Raw genomic sequence first — 22679 nt, 5'->3', positions numbered from 1 at the left:
CACAAACATGACTGTGAATCATGTTGGTCTCTGAGAACTGGTGTGGGTCATTGGATATAAGGATTGGAGCCTGGAAGTCCTGAATTTTGAGCCTTGGCTCAAAGCCGTGAACTGTGTGGCCTCGATCCAAAAGGCATCGTCAACCTCAGTTCTCCCAACCTCAGTTCTTCCACCTGTAAAATGGGAGTAATGATCATTAACAAAGGCTTTTGTGAAGGTGGAAAACAAGGAGCATGTACACCAGAACCTACTAAGCAAAAAATTGGAATGCAAGACCATTTCCAAAACTGCACATCCTGCTTCTTTATATATGTCCACCCATCCTTTTAGATCACAGAAGAGGGAGGCTTGCTTGGATTCTTGTCTCAACCTCAGAGTGCCACCCTTCTGCATGTCTCCAGTACTTTTTCATTCTCCGCCCTCTTGCTTCATGATTTCTGCCCTCTGGAGGGAGGAAAAAGACAGAAACAAGCAGGTGTACAGGGAAGGAGACTTTGGCTGAGTTTCTTTGGCTGAGTTTTTCAAATGCAGAAATCCATCCACCAACAACATTTCAGGTATACTAGCTATTATATTTCACCTCAGTGAAAATAAAGGGAATACAGGAAAACACATCTGAAGGTATTTTGAGAGAAGTTAAGAGACATTTGTGGGGGGAGAGGGAATAAAATTAGCAGCATTTCACAGCAGCTTAAGCGATTTCACACACCCCAAAGAGAAAAAGTTCCATATTATCCTTTTCCATCATGTACTATGCGCTTACAAAATTAGAAATTAAAAAATGTGCACAACTTATGCACACATACTATATGTTGCTTTTCTGGTCCTCAAAGCAAAGTACAATGGAGAAGTGGTTGGCAACCTTCAGTCTCGAAAGACTATGGTATAAGCCTGCAGCACCCAGTATTCCCAGGCAGTCTCCCATCCAAGTACTAACCAGGCCTAACTCTGCTTAGCTTCCAAGTTCAGACAAGATCAGGCATGTGCAAGGTAACAGTGGCTGACATTCAAAAGATAATCTGTATTATGTGCCAAGGAAAGTAGATGTCTTTGGCCTTTATAAATGATGCAGACTGACCAAAGTTCAAATAAGTTCCTATCTGCATAATTTGCAATTATGCAAGAGCATAAAATTGCATAATTTCTTTCTGCAGCATATAGAAGGGTGCAGCATTCTGGTTCTGCTAGTCATGAGGCTGGGAAAAAATCTACCCCTCCTTCCCTCACTCCCCAAATCACTAGAAAATTTCATTTAGCCACCACTTTGCCTCTTGAAATTTCAGCTGTCAGAGCCCAGGGAGTTCCAAACACACTTACAAAGTAATTAAAAAAACTAGAAACATTTTCCTCAAAGGTACTTCAAACTTTTTCTTTCTGGGAAGGGGATTTTTTTTTTTTTTGGCCCATTAAGATACTCTGCATTCCCCCTCCCCCACCCCTTCAGTCACAGTCACCCACCCCACCTCAGGAGAGATGCTACAGCAACCTCGCTGAATTTAGGCAGTTTACAGCCTTGATGGGGCTGTAGTTTCATGTTGGAGAAAAGTAGGGTACACTGTAATTCAGTGTTTCTCAAAAACTGCGGGTCGTGACCCAATTTCTGGTGGGTCCCACAGAGCCTCTAATGAAAACACTGATGATGGAAAGATCAGATAACTAATTGACTCAAGCCCTAAGGCTATTCCAAATCAGATAACTGCTAATTTCTCTGCAAAGAGCTGAGCTCCTGCAGTTTGCAAGATAGCTGCTATGTGCCCTGCAAAGAGATGAGCTCCTGCAGTTTGCAAGCTTGTGTAAATATAGGGAGATAAATGTTTGAGCATCTCTTTTTGGATATTTTTTCCCCCCCAAGTCCATCAATGACAGATGGGGAAGGGCAGGTGAAGGCTGGGTCACATAACTCACAGCCCAATCCTATCCGCACTTTCCTGGGAGTAAGCCCCATTGACTCTAATGGCACTTACTTCTGAGTAGACATGCATAGAATCGGGCTGTAAGCCCCTCAAGCCTTGAGGCTATTCATTAGGGCTACCTCATTGTGAGAAATGGGTTCAGGTTTTTAGCAAATAAATAAAAATTACTTGTGAATAAACAAATAAAAATATTTCTTTCTAGATCACCTTTTTTAAAGTCTTGCCAAGCGAGGTGGGTCCCGGTAGAGTGCCATTTTAAAAAGTGGGTCCCAGATGCTAAAAGGTTTGGGAACCACTGAGCTAACTAGTTATAAGAGGTGGGATCCGGAGGGAGAAGGATCAACTAGGCAAAAGAAGCTTCCTTTGATGGGTGGAACCAACTCAGTACTAAAGACACAAACAGGGACTGGGCACACACAAAACAAAGCCTGCCTTTTTTCTCCATCCAAATGCTCTGAGCAAATTTGCAAGCCTTCCTCTTGAGTAAACCCAGTCAAGTTTCTAAGAGCAAGTCTTCATTTCCTTTCCTGGGAAGCAAACCAGAGGAAGAACCAGCCTCTCTTTGGCCTCTTTTTCTAAGCTCAACTTGTCTCAAGAGGCGGCTAATTTTATGCTCTTGCAGTTCCCGGATCTAGCTTCCAAACAAACAACAACAAAACCAGGTCTGAGATAAGAAAAGGCACCTGGAGGGGTGTGTGTGTAAAACACCGTTCATATGGTCAGGTTATTTGTTTACGTGTTTGTTTCTTGCTCTGTGGCCAGCCTTGCCTTGGAAGGAGTTATACCAATGCCAAGAGTGCCAGGAAATTAATCTGCTTGGGACAATGAAGGGGCTTTTATTTTTCTTTTGAGCCTTGAGCAGCTGGACGTCAGCTTTACAATCCACCGAAGCGTTTTCCAAGCACAGCTGCTTAGGAAGAAAATAAGATCCTCTCCTTGAATCGGCAGAGAGAGTCTTTCCTCCTCAATCACCATATTCCAGCTCATCACAACAGTCATCTCAGCAGACAAAGGAGCGAAAAGCTTGGCCATCGGCCCTTCTCCCATACTTCCAATATCCTGCTCTGCTCACCCCACCCCCACAGCAGAGTATTTTGAGGCCTTTTCCTCCAGGTCTTTCCAAAGTCTGCCTGTCAAGTCTATATTCTGAAGCCTATTTCTCAAGCCTATTTTTAACCAGGTGGTGCAGGAGCCTGGAGGCTTTCCTCCAGAGACTTCCTTAGGGACAGTTCTCCTGAATCCATCAAGCCCTTCAAGAGTACTTTGAAAAACATAATGACAGATCAGGACCTTACCCCATCCAAAGGTCATTCACTGTACGGTAGGGAGCAAGTTCACCCACCAGTGTTAGTTAATAGCTGCCGTGCCTCCTAAGATAACTTACATCACATTTTGAAATTGCAAGGCCAGACCCAGTCATGTCTCTGAGCTTAGGCAAAAGTTCCTGCTTTCTCCTGTCTTTCTCTAGACAGGGAATTTCTTTATAATAATAACTCGGTATTTATATACCGCCTTTCTGGTCATTGGATTACTCCTTTGACTTTATTCAAGGCGGTTTACACAGGCAGGCATTTATAAATCCCTCAAGGGGATTTTTACAATCATAGAGGTTCTCTCTTTCAAGAACCAACAACATTCCAGACGGATCTTCCTGGTTTGGTCTCACTTCTGGCCTCTAGTTCTCCCACGCAGGCTGGCAAGCAGCTCCATCTCTCACATGGAGGACAGCCAAGACGCTTCTTGCTCACAGCAAGAGCAGGTGGAATCACTCAGCTGGGCTTGTCAGCTGCTTCAAGGTTTCACCATTCTCAGCCACTCAGGGAGCTGCCGGTGTCCTCAAACTGGCAACCCTCTGATGTTATCTTCGGGATAACGGAGGCTCCACCCTCTAGACCAGACCTCCTGCCCTTTATCCTTCCTCACTCAGCTGGCTAGAAACTTATTTTCATCAAAGACCCACTTGCCTCCTGGGTAATCATTTAATCACAATAGAACAACCACATCTCTCTGCTCTTTGGTCTCCACTTTCCTCCTCTTTCAAGAAGTATCCTTCTCTCCCTCTCTCACCCCCTCACTGCCCTTGGAACTGGTGCTGAATAGTCTGGGGCCCTTCTAGTCTGGGGCATTACTGTGAATCATTTTCATCATCATCTTGAATCATTTTGAATCTAACTACATTTTCATTCATTTCCCCCTCTCTCCTTGTAAGCTTATCCCCCACTAAATAAAAGAGTGTTTGCGCCTAGATCAGACTCTCATCTTTGGTGTTGAGTCAACAATCTCTCAAACATGCATATTTTGGGACTCATGTAAACACGTTTTAATTTGTCACTGAGCGAGTGGGGCACAGGGCTCAAGTGATGGAGTACCAATGCTGTTGTGAAAGCACATGCTCTTGGAGAGCACTAGGGCATCCTTGAGACCAGGAAAATGGCCAGTCCTGGACGGAACCACCTGCAATAAGCTCGGGGCACTGGCAGAGAGAGGCAGAGAGGCGAAAGACCACCCCAGCTCTCCTTCTGCAGGAACCATCTTCTCAAAATGATGGAGGACAATAGAAAAGACAGTCCCCAGAGTTTTGCATCTACACGTCAAAAGCCAAATTCCTGGAAAGAGTGTGGGCCAGTGAGTGGAGCAAGAGTAAGGCTTCCTGAGAATTATTGCTAGCAGAGTCAGATCACAATTGGCAACCCAGAGATGCTACAGAGGCACCAGGGAAAGATGGATACAGCTATTACTCCTCCTGGTCTGCACCTTTGCCCAGTTCTCACTCTGGATGCAGGAACCTGGGCAAGTGGAGTCCTGCTTGTTAGGGGACGGTGGTGGACGCAAAGACAAGAAGCAGAGAGCGAAGCGACTGGACAGAAGATTCAAGGGGGCTTATTGGCAAGTACACCTGTTTAAGACAGGGGTGCAAGACTGGCTTTCTGAAAATCTTGGACACTCCGTTCCAATTGTGTTAACAGTTGTAAATGCTGCTTTAATTGCCTTATTGAGATTTTCTTGGTATGGTCTTTATATTATGGTGTTGGTGACGGCGACACTTGTCTTGAACACCCTGTGACTGAAAAGACAATTGGGAAATGTACAGCATTCATTTCAGCCCAAACTTCTGGCTCGTCACACAAAAACTAGAGTCAACACTGCTTTTTGCATTGCTTTTAATACAAAAATTGACACCTGGTTTAGAGAGTTTTTGGCCACATCCTTTGGGAGCAGAAGGAGAAACGCTAGAAAGGACCACCATTTACATCCTGTGCCCTGTGGGCGCCACTTGGCAACCCTCACCACTGAAGCTGGGTCCAAGAAAGGCCAGTTGGCAGAATCAGGAATGCCCGGTCACCTCACTCTCACCATAGCCTTCATTTTGGTCCTCGCACCTTCCGGGGCTCCACTACACAACTGGAAGGGTCCCTTGGGGTGCTGCTGCTCTTGGGATTCTAATCACCGTTCCTTCTTCTTGCAAACAAGCAAAGCAGCACACGCGTCCATCCCTCACTCCTTTGGTCCTCTCCTGTCTGCATGCTGAGCCTTGATCACCTGAGGCTGCCCACAGACCCTGTGCTGGGCTGCCCAATTTGCTGCTTTCAGCCGTAACCGCTCCAAGAGGCACTGGGCTGTCTGCGTCAAGCTATGCTGTTGGGAGCCATTGAAAAAAACAAAAACAGGGGGAGACAAGAGGGCGTGTTATTTATTTATTAACACCAGTTTGAGGATCTTGAGGAATTGAAAAACAGCACATACAAAAAGATCACCACCGCCGCACATCGAAGCCATTGCAAAACACACACACACACACACACCACTGCTAGGTAGAAACAGAGATGACTAATGAGATCTGCCCTGCCAAAAGCCCTCTCTCGGCCCAATCTAGATGTCACCACTGCCAAGACACTGCCGCACCCAGTCACCCACCCCACATCAGACAGCAACAGAGGCATAACTAAGTCAGAGCCTGAGGGGTACCTACCCCAAGCACTACGCCAAGGGGGGTGCAAAGCTGCCAGGACCTCCGCCTCCAGAGAGAACTCAAAAGTGACTGCCTTGTGCCATTTATGGTTAAAATGGCAGAAGGTGCTCACTGTGGCGGCTTGTGCCCCTTCTCCTGTGGAGGCTGAAGAGGATGCCCCTTCAAAGGGGAGCCTCCACAGGAGAAGGAACGGGGGCACAAAGCCGCCAGAACCTTCTCCTCCAGGAAGAACCCAAAGTGACATTGCGATATCATGTGACATTGTGATGTCACTGCACCGGACACTGGGGCTTCTAGTTACTCCTCTGACTAGGAGGAAGAGAAAAGGAGCAGGGCCTCTGAGATGGATGGAGAGAACAGACTCTTTCTTATAGGACAGGGGTGCCCAAACCCCGGCCCTGGGGCCACTTGCAGCCCTCAAGGCTTCTCAGTGCGGCCCTCAGGGAGCCCCCAGTCTCCAATGAGCCTCTGGCCCTCCAGAGATTAGTTAGAGCCCGCACTGGCCCAATGCAACTGCTCTCAGTGTGAGGGCGACTGTTTGACCTCTCGCGTGAGCTGTGGGATGAGGGCTCCCTCCACTGCTTGCTGTTTCACATCTGTGATGCAGTAGTGGCAGCAAAGGAAAGGCCAGCCTTGCCTTATGCAAGGCCTTTTAAAGACCTTCATTCATTCATATAAGCATCTTTAATATATTCATTTATGTAAACTTATGTAAATTTATTTAAATTTTAAATGTAAATTAATTCTTTTCCCCCCCCGGCCCCCGACAGTGTCAGAGAGATGATGTGGCCCTCCTGCCAAAAACTTTGCACACCCCTGCTATAGAAGTGGCCCTTCCTGTAGAAAGGACAGGAAATGCAGGAAGGAGACAAGCAGAACCTGCCTTTGAAAGGAGGGGGTGGAGAGAAGAATGGATGTCAACTGCCTTAGTACTATGGGACGCACGCCCAGAATTGCCTTTTGTGAGTTAATGGAGAGAGAATTCTGCACAAAATTGGATACTTTCAAGTGTCATCTTTGCACACATGAGGGCTAGAAACTTCCTATAAGAAAGAAAGAAAGAAAGAAAGAAAGAAAGAAAGAAAGCAAGCAAGCAAGCAAGCAAGCAAGCAAGCAAGCAGAGATTTTCAGGAAGCAGAATTCTACAGCTTTTCTGCACCTGCATGAAACTGCAGCAAATAAACATCCTGGTTTGGGGAGGGGGGTACCCACTCTTCCCTATTTGGTAGCCTGAGGAATCATGGAGTCTCACACCCAGAGCCAGACAAACATCCCCCCATCCTAGTTTGCAGCTTTTGTAACATGAGGCTTCCTAGTAAGTCAGCACACGGTTCAGGCAAAATGGAAAGTAAGAAGCAGCAGTCCAGTGCCAGGAGCAACATTAGCATCTCCAAGTGAAACGGCTACACCTGTGGATCTGGGCTTCGTGCCAGCTTGTTGTGGCTGGAGAAAAACGATTAGAAGTTCTTTTTTGATGGCCTTTTGTGAGCTCTGAAGTTTTCTTTATACTGCCTGGATAAGGAGCAGAGCTATACCAGAGTTTGCTGTCGATCTTCAGGCACCAGAGACAGCATCCCAAACACCGCCTCATCAGTCACTGCCACCCCTCCTCCTCCACCTCCTTGACTGGAAAAGGAAGAGGGTAACAGAGCAGAAGAGGAAGTGTGGAGGAGAGACAAGTGGTGGGCTAGAGTGTCAGCCCACTTCCATTTTGAATTCAGAGAGCTGCAGAGAGGATAGGCAGGTGAAGGGAGGCAAGTGCCCTCCTTGACAGGCTGGCCCTGAAAAGCAAATGTGGAGGGAGGGAGGGAGGGAGGGAGAAACCCCCCTCTCCCAGCCTTTGGACTATCTCAAACCTTTTCCCAGTATTTTCACCCAATTTTCCCAAAATTTTCAAGATTTATAGTCCTCTTACCTTCAGAGAGACAAGGATCGCATCTTAGGTCATATTCTATTCAGGCAGAAATAAACCCTATCTCAGCCAAAGACTGACAAGTACCTGGAGGTACAGAGGTCTACAGGGGTCAGACTTCGAAGACCTGTCGTCTATGCCCCTTCCCCAGATGATGCCACCATCACTGCATACCTGGAGAATATGCAGCCCCTTCAGACACACCACGGCCAATTCACAGAGTCCGTCGCAGGTCAGGTCCACGTACTCCATGGACAAGAGAGGGCTGGGGAAAGTGCGCTGCCAGAGCAGGTGGAACTCCCCATCAGGACTGCTGGCAGGCTGGGATCCAGCTGTGCCTGAGACATGAGCGTTCGAGAGCCGGTACTTGTAGCACAGAAGCTCCTGGAACACCAAAGAGAGCAGCTTTGCACTAAACCCTCAGCACACATCAGCAGATTCTGGAAAAGTCATTGTGGCCTCCAGGGTGAAATCTCAAGCACTTCAGCTTGCTGTCAAGGCAAGCGTCTAGCCCTCATGGTTGGAGAGGGGAAAACTCACACTGCTGAGAGTTTCTGCCAACACGTAAAACAGGTCTGTGGTGGGCTCTGTGAGGTGCTCCTGGTCTGGTTAGGCAACTGGGAGCATGTGGCAGGCTTGCTCAGCCTCTCCCCTCCCCTTCTCTTGGTTCAATTAATGAGGAATACATCTGCATCAGAGTTAACCATGGTTAGCCCTATAGTTCCTTGTTTCAAACAGGTTACAAGGGCATTGCGCATTTCAGAGCGCGATACCATAGTCTTTCGAGACTGAAGGTTGCCAATACAATACAAGGGCATTGACATGGCTTTCACCCCCCCCCCCATAACTGTGGGCCCAATCCTATCCAACGTGTGCTAAAAGAACTACCAAGAGAATTTCATCAGTAAGAGAGAAGCAGCACACATAAGTCAACGTAGGTTAGCCAAAGCAAACAGCGCACAGCCTACCTGCCCATATGTGCCAAGCAGGATCTCTGGTTCGCAGTCAAAGTCGACATCGGTCACCAGGGCACAAAGCACGCTGTCGTACTGGTCGCTCAGCGGCAGGACAAGCTGGTCTTCCAGGCCGCTCTGCAACACGTTCCTGAAAGGGAGGAGAGATGATTGCGCAATAGGAACAGCAGCCCAGCAGGTTAAACCTCCCATCCCACCCTCCTTACTCACCTGTACACAACAGACAGCTCAATGGTGCTTGTGACCAAGACACTGTAACTCTGACCGTGGCTGCCAGTACTCCCTGGGGAGGGAAGGAGATGCAAAGGGTTAACAACCCCAAGGGAGACCTCCATCCTCGGAAAAGAGCTGGGCTCCCTGGACAGCTCTCAAAGGCTCTTAAGCCTCGTAGAGAAAACAGAAGCCGATCCCTGGTGCAAGGTGGAAGCATCTCTTGCATTTTACCATTTGGAGCCGTGGGTCCCACGAGGTCTCCCAGATGGCAGGCAGTCGGCAAGGCGAACACCAGGACTTTGGAGATGGGGCCGTCTTGCTGGATGCTCCAGCTCTGCAGTACCGCTTGTGTGGAGGGAAAGAGGGGGGGACTAAGATCAGCTAATGGTACAACTGCAGAGCCTCCCAGGGCAGGCACAGTTCTGACCAATCGGAGTATTGTGGCCTTCTACCGAGTCACACGATTGGTCCACTGAGCCCAGTATTGTCTCCTCTGACAGGCAGTGGCTCTCCAAGGCCTCAGGGGGCCTTTATGAGCTCTACTACCCAAGATCCTTTGGACTGGAGACGTCAAGGATTGAAGCAGGGACCTGTTGCATGCAGTGACACCCTCTCCCCTACTTCTCACTGAAGCCAGTCGTGGTCACACAGTTGCGCATCCCCAATCCCTTCTGCCCCCCCCCAAGTTCCCTTGTTAGCAGGGGAACTGGTCAACCTGCTCTAAAGAAAAATCTCCCCGTCTTACTTCGGCTGGCTGGTTCAACCTGGGCAACTCGGATGTAGCCACTCTGGCAGCCAAAGGCTGTGATGCGTTGCCTGGAGTTTGGAATGTTAAACACATCCAGCCACAGCACACTGTTATGGGGGAGAGATAAACAGCATGATGAGAGGGGTTTCCTGGACAGGAAGGAAAGGGGGGCGGTTGCAGATGAAATTCAGGGGCTGAATCTCAATGTGTGGGATGTAAAATAAGCAGAAGAGGCAGCTTGGTTGAGGAGGAGGAAGAGACACTGGGCCTTAGAAGAGGCCACACTCACAAACAATGTGGAGAGATGCCACCCCTCCCACACACACACCAGCTTCCTTGTCTCCCACTGTTCCCCAGGACTCAAGGGGGCTGGCCTTTCTCACCAAACCAGCTCACCTACTTGCTTGGTAGCTCTTTAAGTTCTGGAAAGAGGTTTTCCACCGGCTGCTCCTCAAACTGGTGCAGCTCTTCATTCTGCAAAGGAGAGTGCCACAGTCATGCCACGCCCATCTTAGTCACATAATCCAGACCCTGACCCGAGGCGCCACTGATGTTGCCACCGAAAATAACGCAGTCCTTCTTAAAACAAGGGGCCAAAGAAAGTACTACAGGATAAGTTTGAATGACATGCAAGTGTCGGCCACACAACTTTCTTTGCTGTTTTCACTGAGCCAAGCTTAAGCTCACACACACAGAGCAATGACTAAGGCCCCAGTACCCAATTCACCAGAAGATAAGCCAAAGACGTGCAAACCAACTCAGGGGAAAAGGTGAGTGCAGTAACAAAACGTTTCAAGGAGTGTAGATGGCCCGGTTCCTGAGGCACATCTCAGGAACTGTAGAAGAGAACTAGGGGACATCCCAGACCAGCAGAGTTCACTTGGCAGCCTTACCTCTTTGTACAGGTGGATGGCAGGGTCATTGCCGCTCAGCAGAAAGACTGTCTCTGTCTGGTCAGCCACCTGGACTCTGCCGTAAGAAAACAAGGGTTGGTTTTTTAAAATAAATATATTAATAGTCTCCCCAAAATAATGTCCCTAATTCTGAAACCACCAAGAAACATCCGGCATTTCATACTCAAAACGTATCAAAAGTCTGGACAGATTTTAGCGGTTTGCTCTTTACAATCCAGCTCCACACCGTAACTCTGCCATGGATACATCTAGATTTTTCACCACTTCAAATACTGCAGAATTACTAGTCCTCAGAGACAGAATTCCCAGAACACCAACTCATACAGCCACTCAGGAGAGGGGCTTCTCCCATGGACAGGTAGTTCTTACTGGAGCAGGGCAGTCCTATACACAATCACTCAGCCCCACTTCGTCCAATATGCTCAAAGGGGACACGTGTTTGGTTTATTATCTAGTACAGTAGTTCTCAAACCTTTTAGCACCAGGACTCACTTTTTAGAATAACAATCTGCTGGGACCCACCAGAAATGATATAATTAACTGTTGGAGTTGATGCAACTCCGTCTGCTGTCCAGAGGGGGCAGGATGCTGTCCAGAAGGGGTCAAGCTATGGCCCAGCGACTCTGACCTTTCTACCTGTTCTCTCTGTGATCCTTGTGGGGTGTGGCCCTAACCCTTTCCCTTCTCCTCTGAGCACTTCTCTCTTGTCCTCTGGCCACCGACCTGATAAGATGGACACACCAGGGCTCTGATGCCCAGGCCATCTTGAGCAGAAGGCATGCAGGGATAGGCAGCTCCAGGGCCTTGCTATCTCTAAATGTTAGCTGAACCTCTGATCCTAATCAGATGCCGTAAATATACACTCAGTGGAACTGTAAGGAAATAACTTCTTTTTGCAACTTTAACAAGCCATTGCCTCTTTGTCTTTTTTATTGATTAGCAGTCAGCCAGGTGAAGGAGGTTCCCTGGGGTGATTCCCAAAGGGGGGTCTGCTGCTTAAAGCTACTCTGCTTCCCCCCAAAGAGGAAACTATTTTTAATTTCCTCCAACATTAACCCCAAAGTGATGTCATGGTTGGAAGTGACGTCATCAATTTACGCTTCAAACCTAAGCTGCGATCAGCCAAAGGTTCCTTTTACACAGTGCACTTGTGCTGTTATTTTGTGTAGCTTAGAATTCAAACATTCTAGCTCAGAATTCAAAGCAGAACACAGACCTGGATCCTTCTCCAACCACACAGCCCACTCTCATTTCCAGGGTCCCATCCTCCCATCTATTCAGGGCAAAGCACCAGTCCGCTCTCCCATCAGGAGCCCGCTCTGCCCAGCAGCTCTGTATCCCACATTCACACCTCTTTATTTTCAATAATAGCTGAGCTAGATGCTACACAACCCACCTGAAAATGACTAGTGGGTCCTAACCCACAGTTTGAGAAACACTGGTCTAGTACAAGTGTTTAGAATTGCAGAATTACACACTTCAGAAAGAATACTTTGGGCGTAGAAATGCAATGAGTGCCCTCAATTTTAACTTGGAAAGTGTGCCATAACAATCAAAAGTTTGGGAAAATGGACAAAAATAACACAGGTTAGGGCTTGTACACCAGTCAACTAGAAAGTTAATTTCAGTGCTTCACAGTCATTGTTAATGCATTTTTACAACCAGCATAAGCCTCCAGCCTATTGGTCATCAAAGTATTTGCTTTTCTAATCAAGTGAATGAATGCTTTAAAAATAGATACAACTCATCATCATCATCATCATCATCATTTGAGAGTTAAATACCCAACCCTAATACTGACTGCAGGGTTGCATCCTTGGATAACTTGTTGGCTCAACTTCAGGACGTTGAGGGGCAAAATTCAAAAGGGGCAACGTTTTTGCAAAGACATGAAAAAAAAATAAAAATGAACCACTCACATACTCTGCATGGTACAGCTGGTAAGGGGTAAACTGCAGTTCCAGGTTCAAACAACTCTCTGGAGAAAAAGAAAAATATTTTAATGCACAAAAACACAATTGAAACAGGTAATATATTCCCTACCCAGAGCACAAGGGAATTTGCTCTGATGTTTTCTGGAGCACTGACATTTCACCCCTACATCAAAGGGAAGTGCCTAGGCTCCAGATGGGATCCCAATCAGAATTCTAATTTTCTTAAGATGTACTTTCATTGCTAATGGTACTTATTGAAATCTCAATCATGCAACAAATATATAAATGCTCTATTAGAACAGAGAGAACTGTTTGCACAGATGCAAATCATGTTCAAAATAAAACTAATCTTTGGACAAATTTATCCAGTGTCACCTCCTTTGCCTTCCTATAATAAGTCAACTTTACCAAATATCTTTACCAAATGTGTACAACTTTACCAACATAAGAACATAAGAACATAAGAATCTAGTCCAGCTTCCTGTATCTCACAGTAACCCACCAAGTGCCCCAGGGAGCACACCAGATAATAAGAGACCTGCATCCTGGTGCCCTCCCTTGCATCTGGCATTCTGACATAACCCATTTCTAAAATCAGGAGGTTGCACATACACATCATGACTTGTACCCCGTAATGGATTTTTCCTCCAGAAACTTGTCCAATCCCCTTTTAAAGGCGTCCAGGCCAGTCGCCATCACTACATTCTGCGGCAAGGAGTTCCACAGACCAACCACACGCTGAGTAAAGAAATATTTTCTCTTGTCTGTCCTAACTCTCCCAACACTCAATTTGAGTGGATGTCCCCTGGTTCTGGTGTTATGTGAGAGTGTAAAGAGCCATCTCTTTATCCACTTTATCCTTCCCATGCATAATTCTGTATGTCTCAATCATGTTCCCCCTCAGGCGCCTCTTTTCTAGGCTGAAGAGGCCCAGCCCCGTAAGCATCTTAGTCGCTCTCTTTTGCACCTTTTCCATTTCCAAAATGTGTTCTACGTTTTCTTAAGCAATCTATGACTGTTGGTACATCCACATGCATATATGTGTGTGTGTAGCTTTTTCCAGGATGCAGCAATTAGTATCTTGACTACTGTGGAAAAATAAGTGAATAGTTTTAGACCATCCTTTAGAACAGTGGTTTTCAACAGGTGTGCCATGGCACACTGGTGCAGTGTGAAAGGTCAGCTGATGTGCCAAGGGAGTTTGGGACACAGTGCTTGAAAATTGCTGAAAAACTCTTCTGGGTTCTGTGACCCAGTTTCTAGAGCAACTGCAGTAACAAACTGTCTGTTCCTCTCCCTCCACTGGCTCTGCAGAAGAGTTTCCGAGAAGCTGGAGGTGACATCACAAGAGGTGAAAATCATAGATGTTGGTGTGCCAGGAGGGGAAAAATACTGAAAATCCCTGCTTTAATACAAGGCCTTTAAAATAGCGGATAACATCATGTTAGGATCTTCCATAAAAGATAACCCTGAATGTTTTGTGTTTCCTCTGACACCTTTCTGGTAACCAAGAACAGCTCAAAGAATTGAACAGAGTGCAGAGTTACAACAGAAAAGCAGCTGCTGAAGACTCACGTGCAATGGAATCCAGATTATATTCTGAACCTGGTTCATAGTCGCAGTAAATGTTAAGGAAGGGACTGGCTTTATCTCCAGAATCCTAGAGGGAAGGAAATAGATGTAGAATCATAGTTGTGGAAGGTCCGAATAGGTCATCTAGTCCAACCCCCTGCCTGTAGCAGGAATCCTCCTAGAGCAGGGGTGTCAAACTCGTTTCATACAGAGGGTCGAAGTTAGCATTCAGGGTGCCTGTTGAGGGCCGATGTGATGTCATTAAGCAGAAAGTGACATCATTAAGCAGTCAGTCAACAGTCAACAAAACCTTTATTAGGCATAAACATTTGATAGGTGAAGACTCTATACAGAAATCGTAGAGAGAGTATAAACCTAAGTAGTACCCAAATATATGTATATGTGTGCACCTACGTGTACACACAGAAATGAACGTACATTACATTTTACATACAAACATGAATTTTTAAAAGACAGAAAACAATCAGTTACTCTGCAGATTTTGCCAAGATGTAACCTACTCAGTGATTACTTGGTACAGAAAGCTTGGCTCGATTCAGAATACTCAAATTTAGGAACTATGCAACTGAGAGGGTTTTAGGATGGAGGAAGGGAGGGAGAAATTGCTGTCTTAATGCTTGATATCTGGGACAGTGCAACATAATGTGCGTGGAAGATTCTACTTCATGTGGGCCGAGGTTTCAGTGGTAACACCTCAGCACTGCTCAGCAGCTGAGAGCCTGAGGGCCGGATAAAAAGCTTCCGGGGGCCGTATCTGGCCCCATGTTTGACACCCCTGTCCTAGAGCATCTCCAACAGGTGCTTACGAGCCTCTGCTTGAATAGACATATTGTGTCTATTTCACAAAGACCTTTGGACAAAACTTGTGTTCAAGGGCAGCCTGAACTGTCCAAGATTTAACAACACCTTGAAAACTATTACCTTAAAAGAAAATTTATTAAACATCCCTCTAGTAACCTGATTCTAAGCACATATACAAGAAAGTAAGCCCTGTTGTAAATCAACGGAGCCAACTTCTAACAAGACTTTTAAGATCAGAGGATAAGCGAGCAGCGAGGTGTACAATCTTGAGTGTGTTCATCCTCAGAACCACCCAGAGAGGCAGGCCATTCCTGCGCACATTTGAGTTCTCAACAACCTAAATGCGCTAAGAGTGAACTTCATGTTTCAAGAGTCTTTATAGGCAGGAAGCAAAAGCCACATACCTTAATGAAAGTGATTCCGACCACCAGACCCCTTTTGGGAGGAGATTTGTTGAAAGTGTCAATGGATACTATCTCAGCATCAACTGGCAAGGGAAGAAAGATGCAAGATGTCCGTTAGATTGCCTGCTTCCAACACAGCACTACTCAGAGATAACCAGAGACACCAGACACCCAATTTCAGAAAGCTGAAAGCTACATTTCACAATGTTTGTGAGCATAGAGACAGCCACACTCCCCTCTTCAGATCCTTTCAGACCACTTGCGGCCCTTGAGGACTCTCAATGCTGCCGTCAGGGAGCCCCCAGTCTCCAATGAGCCTCTGGACCTCTGGAGACTTGCTGGAGCCTGCAATGACCCGATGCAACTGCTTTCAGTGTGAGGGTGACTATTTGACCTCTCGCATGAGCTGTGGGATGAGGGCTCCCTCCACTGCTTGTTGTTTCATGTCTGTGATGCTGCAGCAGCAGCAAAGGAAAGGCCGCCCTTGCTTTGTGCAAAGCCTTTTATAGGCCTTGAGCTATTGCAAGAGCTTCATTCATTCATATAAGTTCCATCTCTGATATATTCATTTACGTAAATTTATTCAAATTTTAAATGTAAATTAATTCTTCTTTTCTCCAGCCGCGGACACAGTGTCAGAGAGTTGATGTGGCCCTCCTGCCAAAAACTCTGGACACCCCTGTTTCAGACACTACACTTATGTGAAGGCTTTCACGTAAGGCAGTGGTTCTTAGGTGGGTGGGTGAATTTCAGTGTGTGAAACAGACATTACCCAAGGGCAAAGCATCACAGGTGCTATAGGTATTGGAAGAAAAGGTGACACATGTTGTACCAATGTCTATACAGGGAAACCAAGACATGAAAAAACAGGCACCTAAAGTCTTACATGGAACACAGAAAATCTGTGGCACACACTTTGAGAGTGGGGTTCATTGTTGGTGGGTGCAGGATCATCCTGCAACCATCTGGGTAGAGAAGATGGCAGCAGTGGTGTAGCTAGCCACCCCGGTGCCTGGGGCAAAGTTTACAATGATGCCCCCCCCCACGTCAGACTTGGAAGTGACATCATTTAGGGGTGTGACATCACACCCGCGGTTTCTTTAAAAAAATTAAAACGCCTGCAATCTTCCCCCATCCCCAGCACCCTTCCTGCTCACCGCACAAGAGGCATGAACAGTTATTGGGGTCTCGGGCTCCTTGCTGCCCTTGCTCCTCCACCTCCCCCCACCCCAAGCAAGTGGGGCTTCCTTCGGCTTGTCCCCAAGCCCCCTTGCAGACTGTGACCCCTACTGCCCCCCTGCAGAACAGCATGTATTTTTCAGCACTTCTTGCAAGAGGGGATCGTGGTGACTGTGGGGGGGGGGGGCGCGGGTGCAACTGCGTGGGGGGCGGACAGACTGCTGCCCCCGGGTGGCCCATGGCCCAGTGCGATTGCTACCCCTGCCCCCTCCAGCTACGCCACTGGGCCGCAGGGGTGGTGGGGCCTGCAGGCACCACATACCTGGGATGTAGGTGAACTGCAGCTCCCTGGCCACGGGCCGCAGCTTCTGGCGCAGGTCCTGGTAGCGGAAGTAGATCACCTTCCCCTTCAGGGTGGCGGCCAGCAGCCCCCCAGGCCCGTCTGCGCCCCCCGAGCCTGGCCGCAGCGCCCCTTCCTGGCAGGGGAGCACAGCGGCCCCGGCTCCCCACTGGGCGCCCCCCAGCACAGCCTCCTTGGGGGGGGCCCTGCCCAGCCCCCCAACGGCCCCTCCCCCCTCCGGCCCCGCCCCCTTCAGTTCCTCAGGCTCCGCCCCCTCCTGCCCAAGCCCCGCCCCCGCAGAGTCCTCCTGCCCCCGGCCCCCGCCCCGAGCAGCCCCTGGCAGGGCGGCCAGCCCGTAGACGTTGCTCTGGGAGGAGAAGCGAGTGAAGCTGTCCTCCAGGAACGCGCAACCCCGAGGGGGCTCCATCGCGGCTCAGGCACGGCCGGGACAGCCCGCCGCCCTCCGCTTTCCCCGCACTTAGAGGAGGCGCCGCCAAGCCTCGGGGACCTGGCACTGCTCGCGGCGCGGCGCAGTGACGTCAGCGCACAGGAGGTGTCTCAGGTTGATGGTGCATCGAAGCCGCACTTCCGCCCTCTTGCTCTTTTCCAAGATGTCGGCCTCTGCAGCCGGCTCCGCGCCCTGCCCGCCCTTTGTGCCTGCTGCCAGAGGGGTGACGTCAGGGCAGCAGCAGGAGCCGCGCGCATGCGCAGTGCAGAGTCCACAGCAGCACGGAATAGAAAAACATAAATTAAATAAATAATAACAAAAATAAAACAATAGCATAAAATAAATGATGATGATATGTTAGTATTTTTATTTACTTTTGGGTTATTTTTATTATTTTTTTATTTTAAAATATTACTTTTTATTATTTTATTTACATTTACTTCTGTTTTATTTACATTATTTACTTATTATTTTGTTACTTATATAACAAAAATAAAGAAAAACATGTTATGTTAACATAAAAATAATATAAAAGTACATAAAAATAATATAAAAGTAAATAAAAGTAAAACAAAAAATTATAAAATAAAAAATTACTTTTATGTTTTTAAGGTATTAATATTTACTTTTTAGAGTACCTCAAGACATGAGGGATGCAAACATCATCACGCTGTACAAGAACAAAGGTGACGGGTGACTGCAACAACTACCGCGGCATCTCTCTCCTTAGCGTTGTAGGAAAGCTGTTTGCCCGAGTTGTACTAAAGAGGCTCCAGGTACTTGCAGAGAGCGTCTATCCAGAATCGCAGTGTGGATTCCGAGCCAACAGGTCCACCACTGATATGGTATTCTCCCTTAGACAACTGCAGGAGAAATGCAGGGAACAACGACAGCCACTCTTTATAGCCTTCATAGATCTCACAAAGGCTTTCGACCTGGTCAGCAGAGACGGCCTCTTCAAGATTCTCCCCAAGATTGGATGTCCACCCAGGCTCCTCAGCATCATCAGATCTTTCCACAAGGACATGAAGGGCACTGTTGTCTTCGATGGCTCCACATCAGACCCTTTTGACATCCGAAGCGGAGTGAAGCAGGGTTGTGTTCTTGCACCAACCTTGTTTGGGATTTTCTTCGCTGTCCTGCTGAAGCAGGCCTTTGGAACTGCAACAGAAGGCATCTATCTCCAGACCAGATCAGACGGAAAGCTCTTCAACCTCTCCAGACTGAGAGCAAAATCCAAAGTCCAGCTGAAATGTCTGCGTGACTTCCTCTTTGCTGACGATGCAGCTGTCACTACCCACTCTGCCAAAGATCTCCAGCAGCTCATGGATCGTTTTAGCAAGGCCTGCCAAGATTTTGGACTGACAATCAGCCTGAAGAAAACACAGGTCATGGTTCAGGATGTGGACTCACCTCCCTGCATTACAATCTCTGAGCATGAACTGGAGGTTGTCCATGACTTTGTGTACCTTGGCTCAACGATCTCTGACACTCATTCTCTCGATACCGAGCTAAACAAGTGCATCGGTAAAGCAGCTACCACGTTTTCCAGACTCACAAAGAGAGTCTGGTCCAACAAGAAGCTGACGGAACATACCAAGATCCAGGTCTACAGAGCTTGCGTCCTGAGTACACTTCTGTACTGCAGCGAGTCATGGACTCTTCGCTCACAACAGGAGAGGAAACTGAGCGCTTTCCACATGCGCTGCCTCCGACGCATCCTCGGCATCACCTGGCAGGACAAAGTTCCAAACAACACAGTCCTGGAACGTACTGGAATCCCTAGCATGTATTCACTGCTGAAACAGAGACGCCTGCGTTGGCTTGGTCATGTCGTGAGAATGGATGATGGCCAGATCCCAAAGGATCTCCTCTATGGAGAACTCGTGCAAGGAAAGCGCCCTACAGGTAGACCACAGCTGCGATACAAGGACATCTGCAAGAGGGATCTGAAGGCCTTAGGGATGGACCTCAACAAGTGGGAGACCCTGGCCTCTGAGCGGCCCGCTTGGAGGCAGGCTGTGCAGCATAGCCTTTCCCAGTTTGAAGAGACACTTTGCCAACAGTCTGAGGCTAAGAGGCAAAGAAGGAAGGCCCATAGCCAGGGAGACAGACCAGGGACAGACTGCACTTGCTCCCGGTGTGGAAGGGATTGTCACTCCCGGATTGGCCTTTTCAGCCACACTAGACGCTGTGCCAGAACCACCTTTCAGAGCGCAATACCATAGTCTTTCGAGACTGAAGGTTGCCAATACAATACAATAATATTATTTTATTATTTACATTATTTACTTTTGTTATTTTTATATGTTAACAAAAAGAAAAATGTTAATATAAAAACAAAAGTAAACAATAAAATAATAATATTTTAAAATATTGAAATAAATAAAAATAACAAAAGTAAATAATGATATAAAATAAATAAATAAAAATAACAAAATAAAAAATAAACACATTAAAGTAAATAAAAAGTAAACATAAAAATAAATATAAAATGAATTAACACAGCATGTTGTTAACAAAAATAAATAAAAATAACAAAAAGTAAAAAATAAAAATAAGAAGTAAATAGCATACAAATAAATAAATAGGAGGCAGCTACAAGCTGCGCGCACGCACACACCCTTATCCCTTCCCTGCATTGCCTTTTGGGGTAAAATCAGTGTACAGAATCAGGGCCCATGAGAGGGGGCTAAAGGGGGTAATTTGGGTCACAGGGCAGCAATTGAGGAAATGAACAGAGTGCGTACAGACAGCAGAGGTCACTTATGCCACTGTGTAACGGGGTGAGAAGCAGTCAGGACACAATTCTCTGGGCTTTTGACAAGTAGAGGTATGGCAGAAGAGTATGAAATCAGCCCCCATTTTTCTTGGCTAGTAAATTCTCTCAGTACAGAGCTGGATGGATCAATTGGCTCACTTGGGGGGGAAAAGGCAGCTTCATAAATTCTCCCACAGGAGCTTAAGAAAATAAGGACCTCTTAGAACATTACAAGGGGGGATTGTGGGAGGACAGGGGCTTCTTGCTGGTTAGCAAAGTTTCAGTAGCTTATATAGCATCTTCAGTATCTCAGTCAAAATTTGTTAATAGAGTGTCAGTGTAAACGCCCACAAGCTATGAACTTTCACATCAGTTACGAAACGCCGTGACCTTTTCTCAGGCTGAATTCAAGCTTCAACAGGTTGTCATAATCGGTGTGATTTTGCAGAGGACAAAAAAGTCAAGCAACAGGCAGGCAAGGACCCCGGCTGGAAGAAATGTTAGCACAGAAAGTGTTTCCACAAACACCGTGCGTGCAATGAAAGAGCTCAAAGAAAACGCCAGAAGTCTTCAATTCATTCATCCCACCTGCCTGTCCACCCTGTGGCCATATGTTATAGACCACCAGTGCCTACAAAGCTATTCAGGGTCACATGCCAGTGCGCAAACGTCTTCCATAGTGCATTCAACAATCAATTTTCCTTTCTTAAAAAAGCAGCACAAAATCCTACATTCTACAGTTTGGATACATCCTGCCAGTCAACTAAAACTTGGGCAACTTAATGAGTGGGTGATTGGGAGGGCCTGATCTCACTCAGGCACCAAAGCTCCTGTGATCCAGGCACATGTGCTCCAAATTCTAGAAAGGGGGGAGAAGATGGGATTTTTGTTCCATTTAAGCATGTATTGTGCCAATGAAAAAGCACATTCATATAGACATGCAACTTTCTAACAGCAGTGGAGATTTTTACTCAAATTCTAGACATTGGTCCTTTACTATGTTTTCAACAGACTGACATAGAGTAGGAAAATCACTCTCACCCACCAAGTAACAACCCATCTCTGCTCTTAGTGGTTTATCACACTCTTAATACTGCACAAAATTGGATTTTTGAGCAGCCTCTTTTTTAGGAACTGATGCACACAACAGTTGTAAAAATTCAATTACCTGTGCGTCAACTATATTGAGCCGAGGATCCACACTATTAACAGACCAATAACCAATTTTACATTTTAAAATTGCTGGGCTGCAGCACAGGTGAGGTTAAACAGCCTGCAGTTCAGCTCAGACCGGCTGCTATTTATCTTTGCCCCCACCGAGAACTGTCACCTCTGCAGCCATTCCATCAGTTCATTACAAAACCTGAAGATTTTAGTACCTGAATTAACTTGTTTCCTCTTCCCTCCCCATCCCTTTATGTTGTGACTAAACAAGAGTACAAGCCTGCAGGCTGTGCCATGTCAGTTTTAATTTGTGTACAGGACTAAAAGTGCTTTATAAAAAATACCCTTGTACTACTGATGTGTACTTTTATTGAATCTTACCAAGCCCTTCAGAGCATCTATCACCCCTTCTCTCTTGTATCACTTCATGGGTCAATTTGGTATAGCTCTTCCTGTTTCTCCAGTGTAAAGTAGCTGTAACTTTCTTTCTAGGCAGTTACACTCAGCTAAAATATATTCCCCATATGCCCTTCAAACTTGATTCTTCTACAATACTGATTGTTGCCAAGAACAGTTCTTGGACTGTTAATTTTGTATAGTAATTCTAGCTGTGGTGCATTGTTTGTTCTCTGTTGCCAGTTCACAGCCTTAGGACTGGGAGACAAAATTCTACAGTAACTACAGCTGTAGAAGAGGATAGGTTACTTCTCCCCTATGCAAGGCAGAGTGCACTGATTTCCGTCCCTAGTAATAGGATAAACATTCCCCCTCTTTCCCATCAGGATCTTGCCTGCTGTATTTTCAGAGCTCTTGCTGTGACTGCTGGCTTTGAGAACAAAACAAAATGGGACTTGCTTTTTGTAGAGCTACACTGAAACAACATGAGAACAGGTAACTGGGGCACAAGGCATGCCTTTTAAATCCAAGTAGTGGTTTAGCTAAAGCACAGGACTACAGAGAGAAAGCTCTGTGAATTCTAGGCCAGTGGTTCCCAAACTGTGGGTCTCGGACCCACCCAATTTGTTTGGTCACAAACTGACTGGGTAGACTAGGCTATGTGCATCATTAAACAAGCTGCTACTGCTGCCCAATCATTATCGCCACACCCCTTGGCATTTATAAATCAGGCAGGCCTCTAAAAGGTTTGGGAACACTGTATGAGACCCCGTCTGTGTCTTGTGAAAGGACTGGTCATAATTGTTTAGTTGCAGTGTTTAATGCAAGTGCTTAATCACCAATTCTTTTTTCTCTAAAGCAATGAAGGGCAGCTTATGTTTCAAGCAAAATTCTTCATACTCAAAGCTAACCTCTGAAATGAATGAGCTTCAGGAAGCACCTTTGCTGGATTATAAAATTAAACGGAAAATTGGTAACGAGTCAAATGTGGCTGACGGCCCTACCTTTTGAATGA

The 22679-nt window shown here is 46.7% G+C and overlaps 1 protein-coding gene across 1 annotated transcript; it reads right to left on the bottom strand.

Moving 5' to 3' along the window:
- Window positions 1-5057: 5057 nt before the first annotated feature.
- KPTN (kaptin, actin binding protein) lies at window positions 5058-17458 on the bottom strand. Its single transcript, XM_066638653.1, has 13 exons — window positions 17139-17458; window positions 16878-16991; window positions 15377-15459; window positions 14154-14238; window positions 12568-12622; window positions 10624-10699; window positions 10131-10204; window positions 9728-9837; window positions 9214-9327; window positions 8980-9052; window positions 8764-8899; window positions 7970-8179; window positions 5058-5549 (listed from the first exon to the last, which is right to left on the bottom strand). The coding sequence occupies exons 1-13, from the start codon at window positions 17320-17322 to the stop codon at window positions 5409-5411; spliced, it is 1455 nt and encodes a 484-aa protein (XP_066494750.1). The 5' UTR covers window positions 17323-17458; the 3' UTR covers window positions 5058-5408.
- Window positions 17459-22679: the final 5221 nt, after the last annotated feature.

The sequence above is a fragment of the Tiliqua scincoides genome, chromosome 10, assembly GCF_035046505.1.
Source record: "Tiliqua scincoides isolate rTilSci1 chromosome 10, rTilSci1.hap2, whole genome shotgun sequence".
Taxonomy (NCBI): Eukaryota; Metazoa; Chordata; class Lepidosauria; order Squamata; family Scincidae; genus Tiliqua; species Tiliqua scincoides.
Note: the sequence above shows the minus strand (reverse complement) of the source record. Positions and strands in the feature narration are given on the sequence as shown.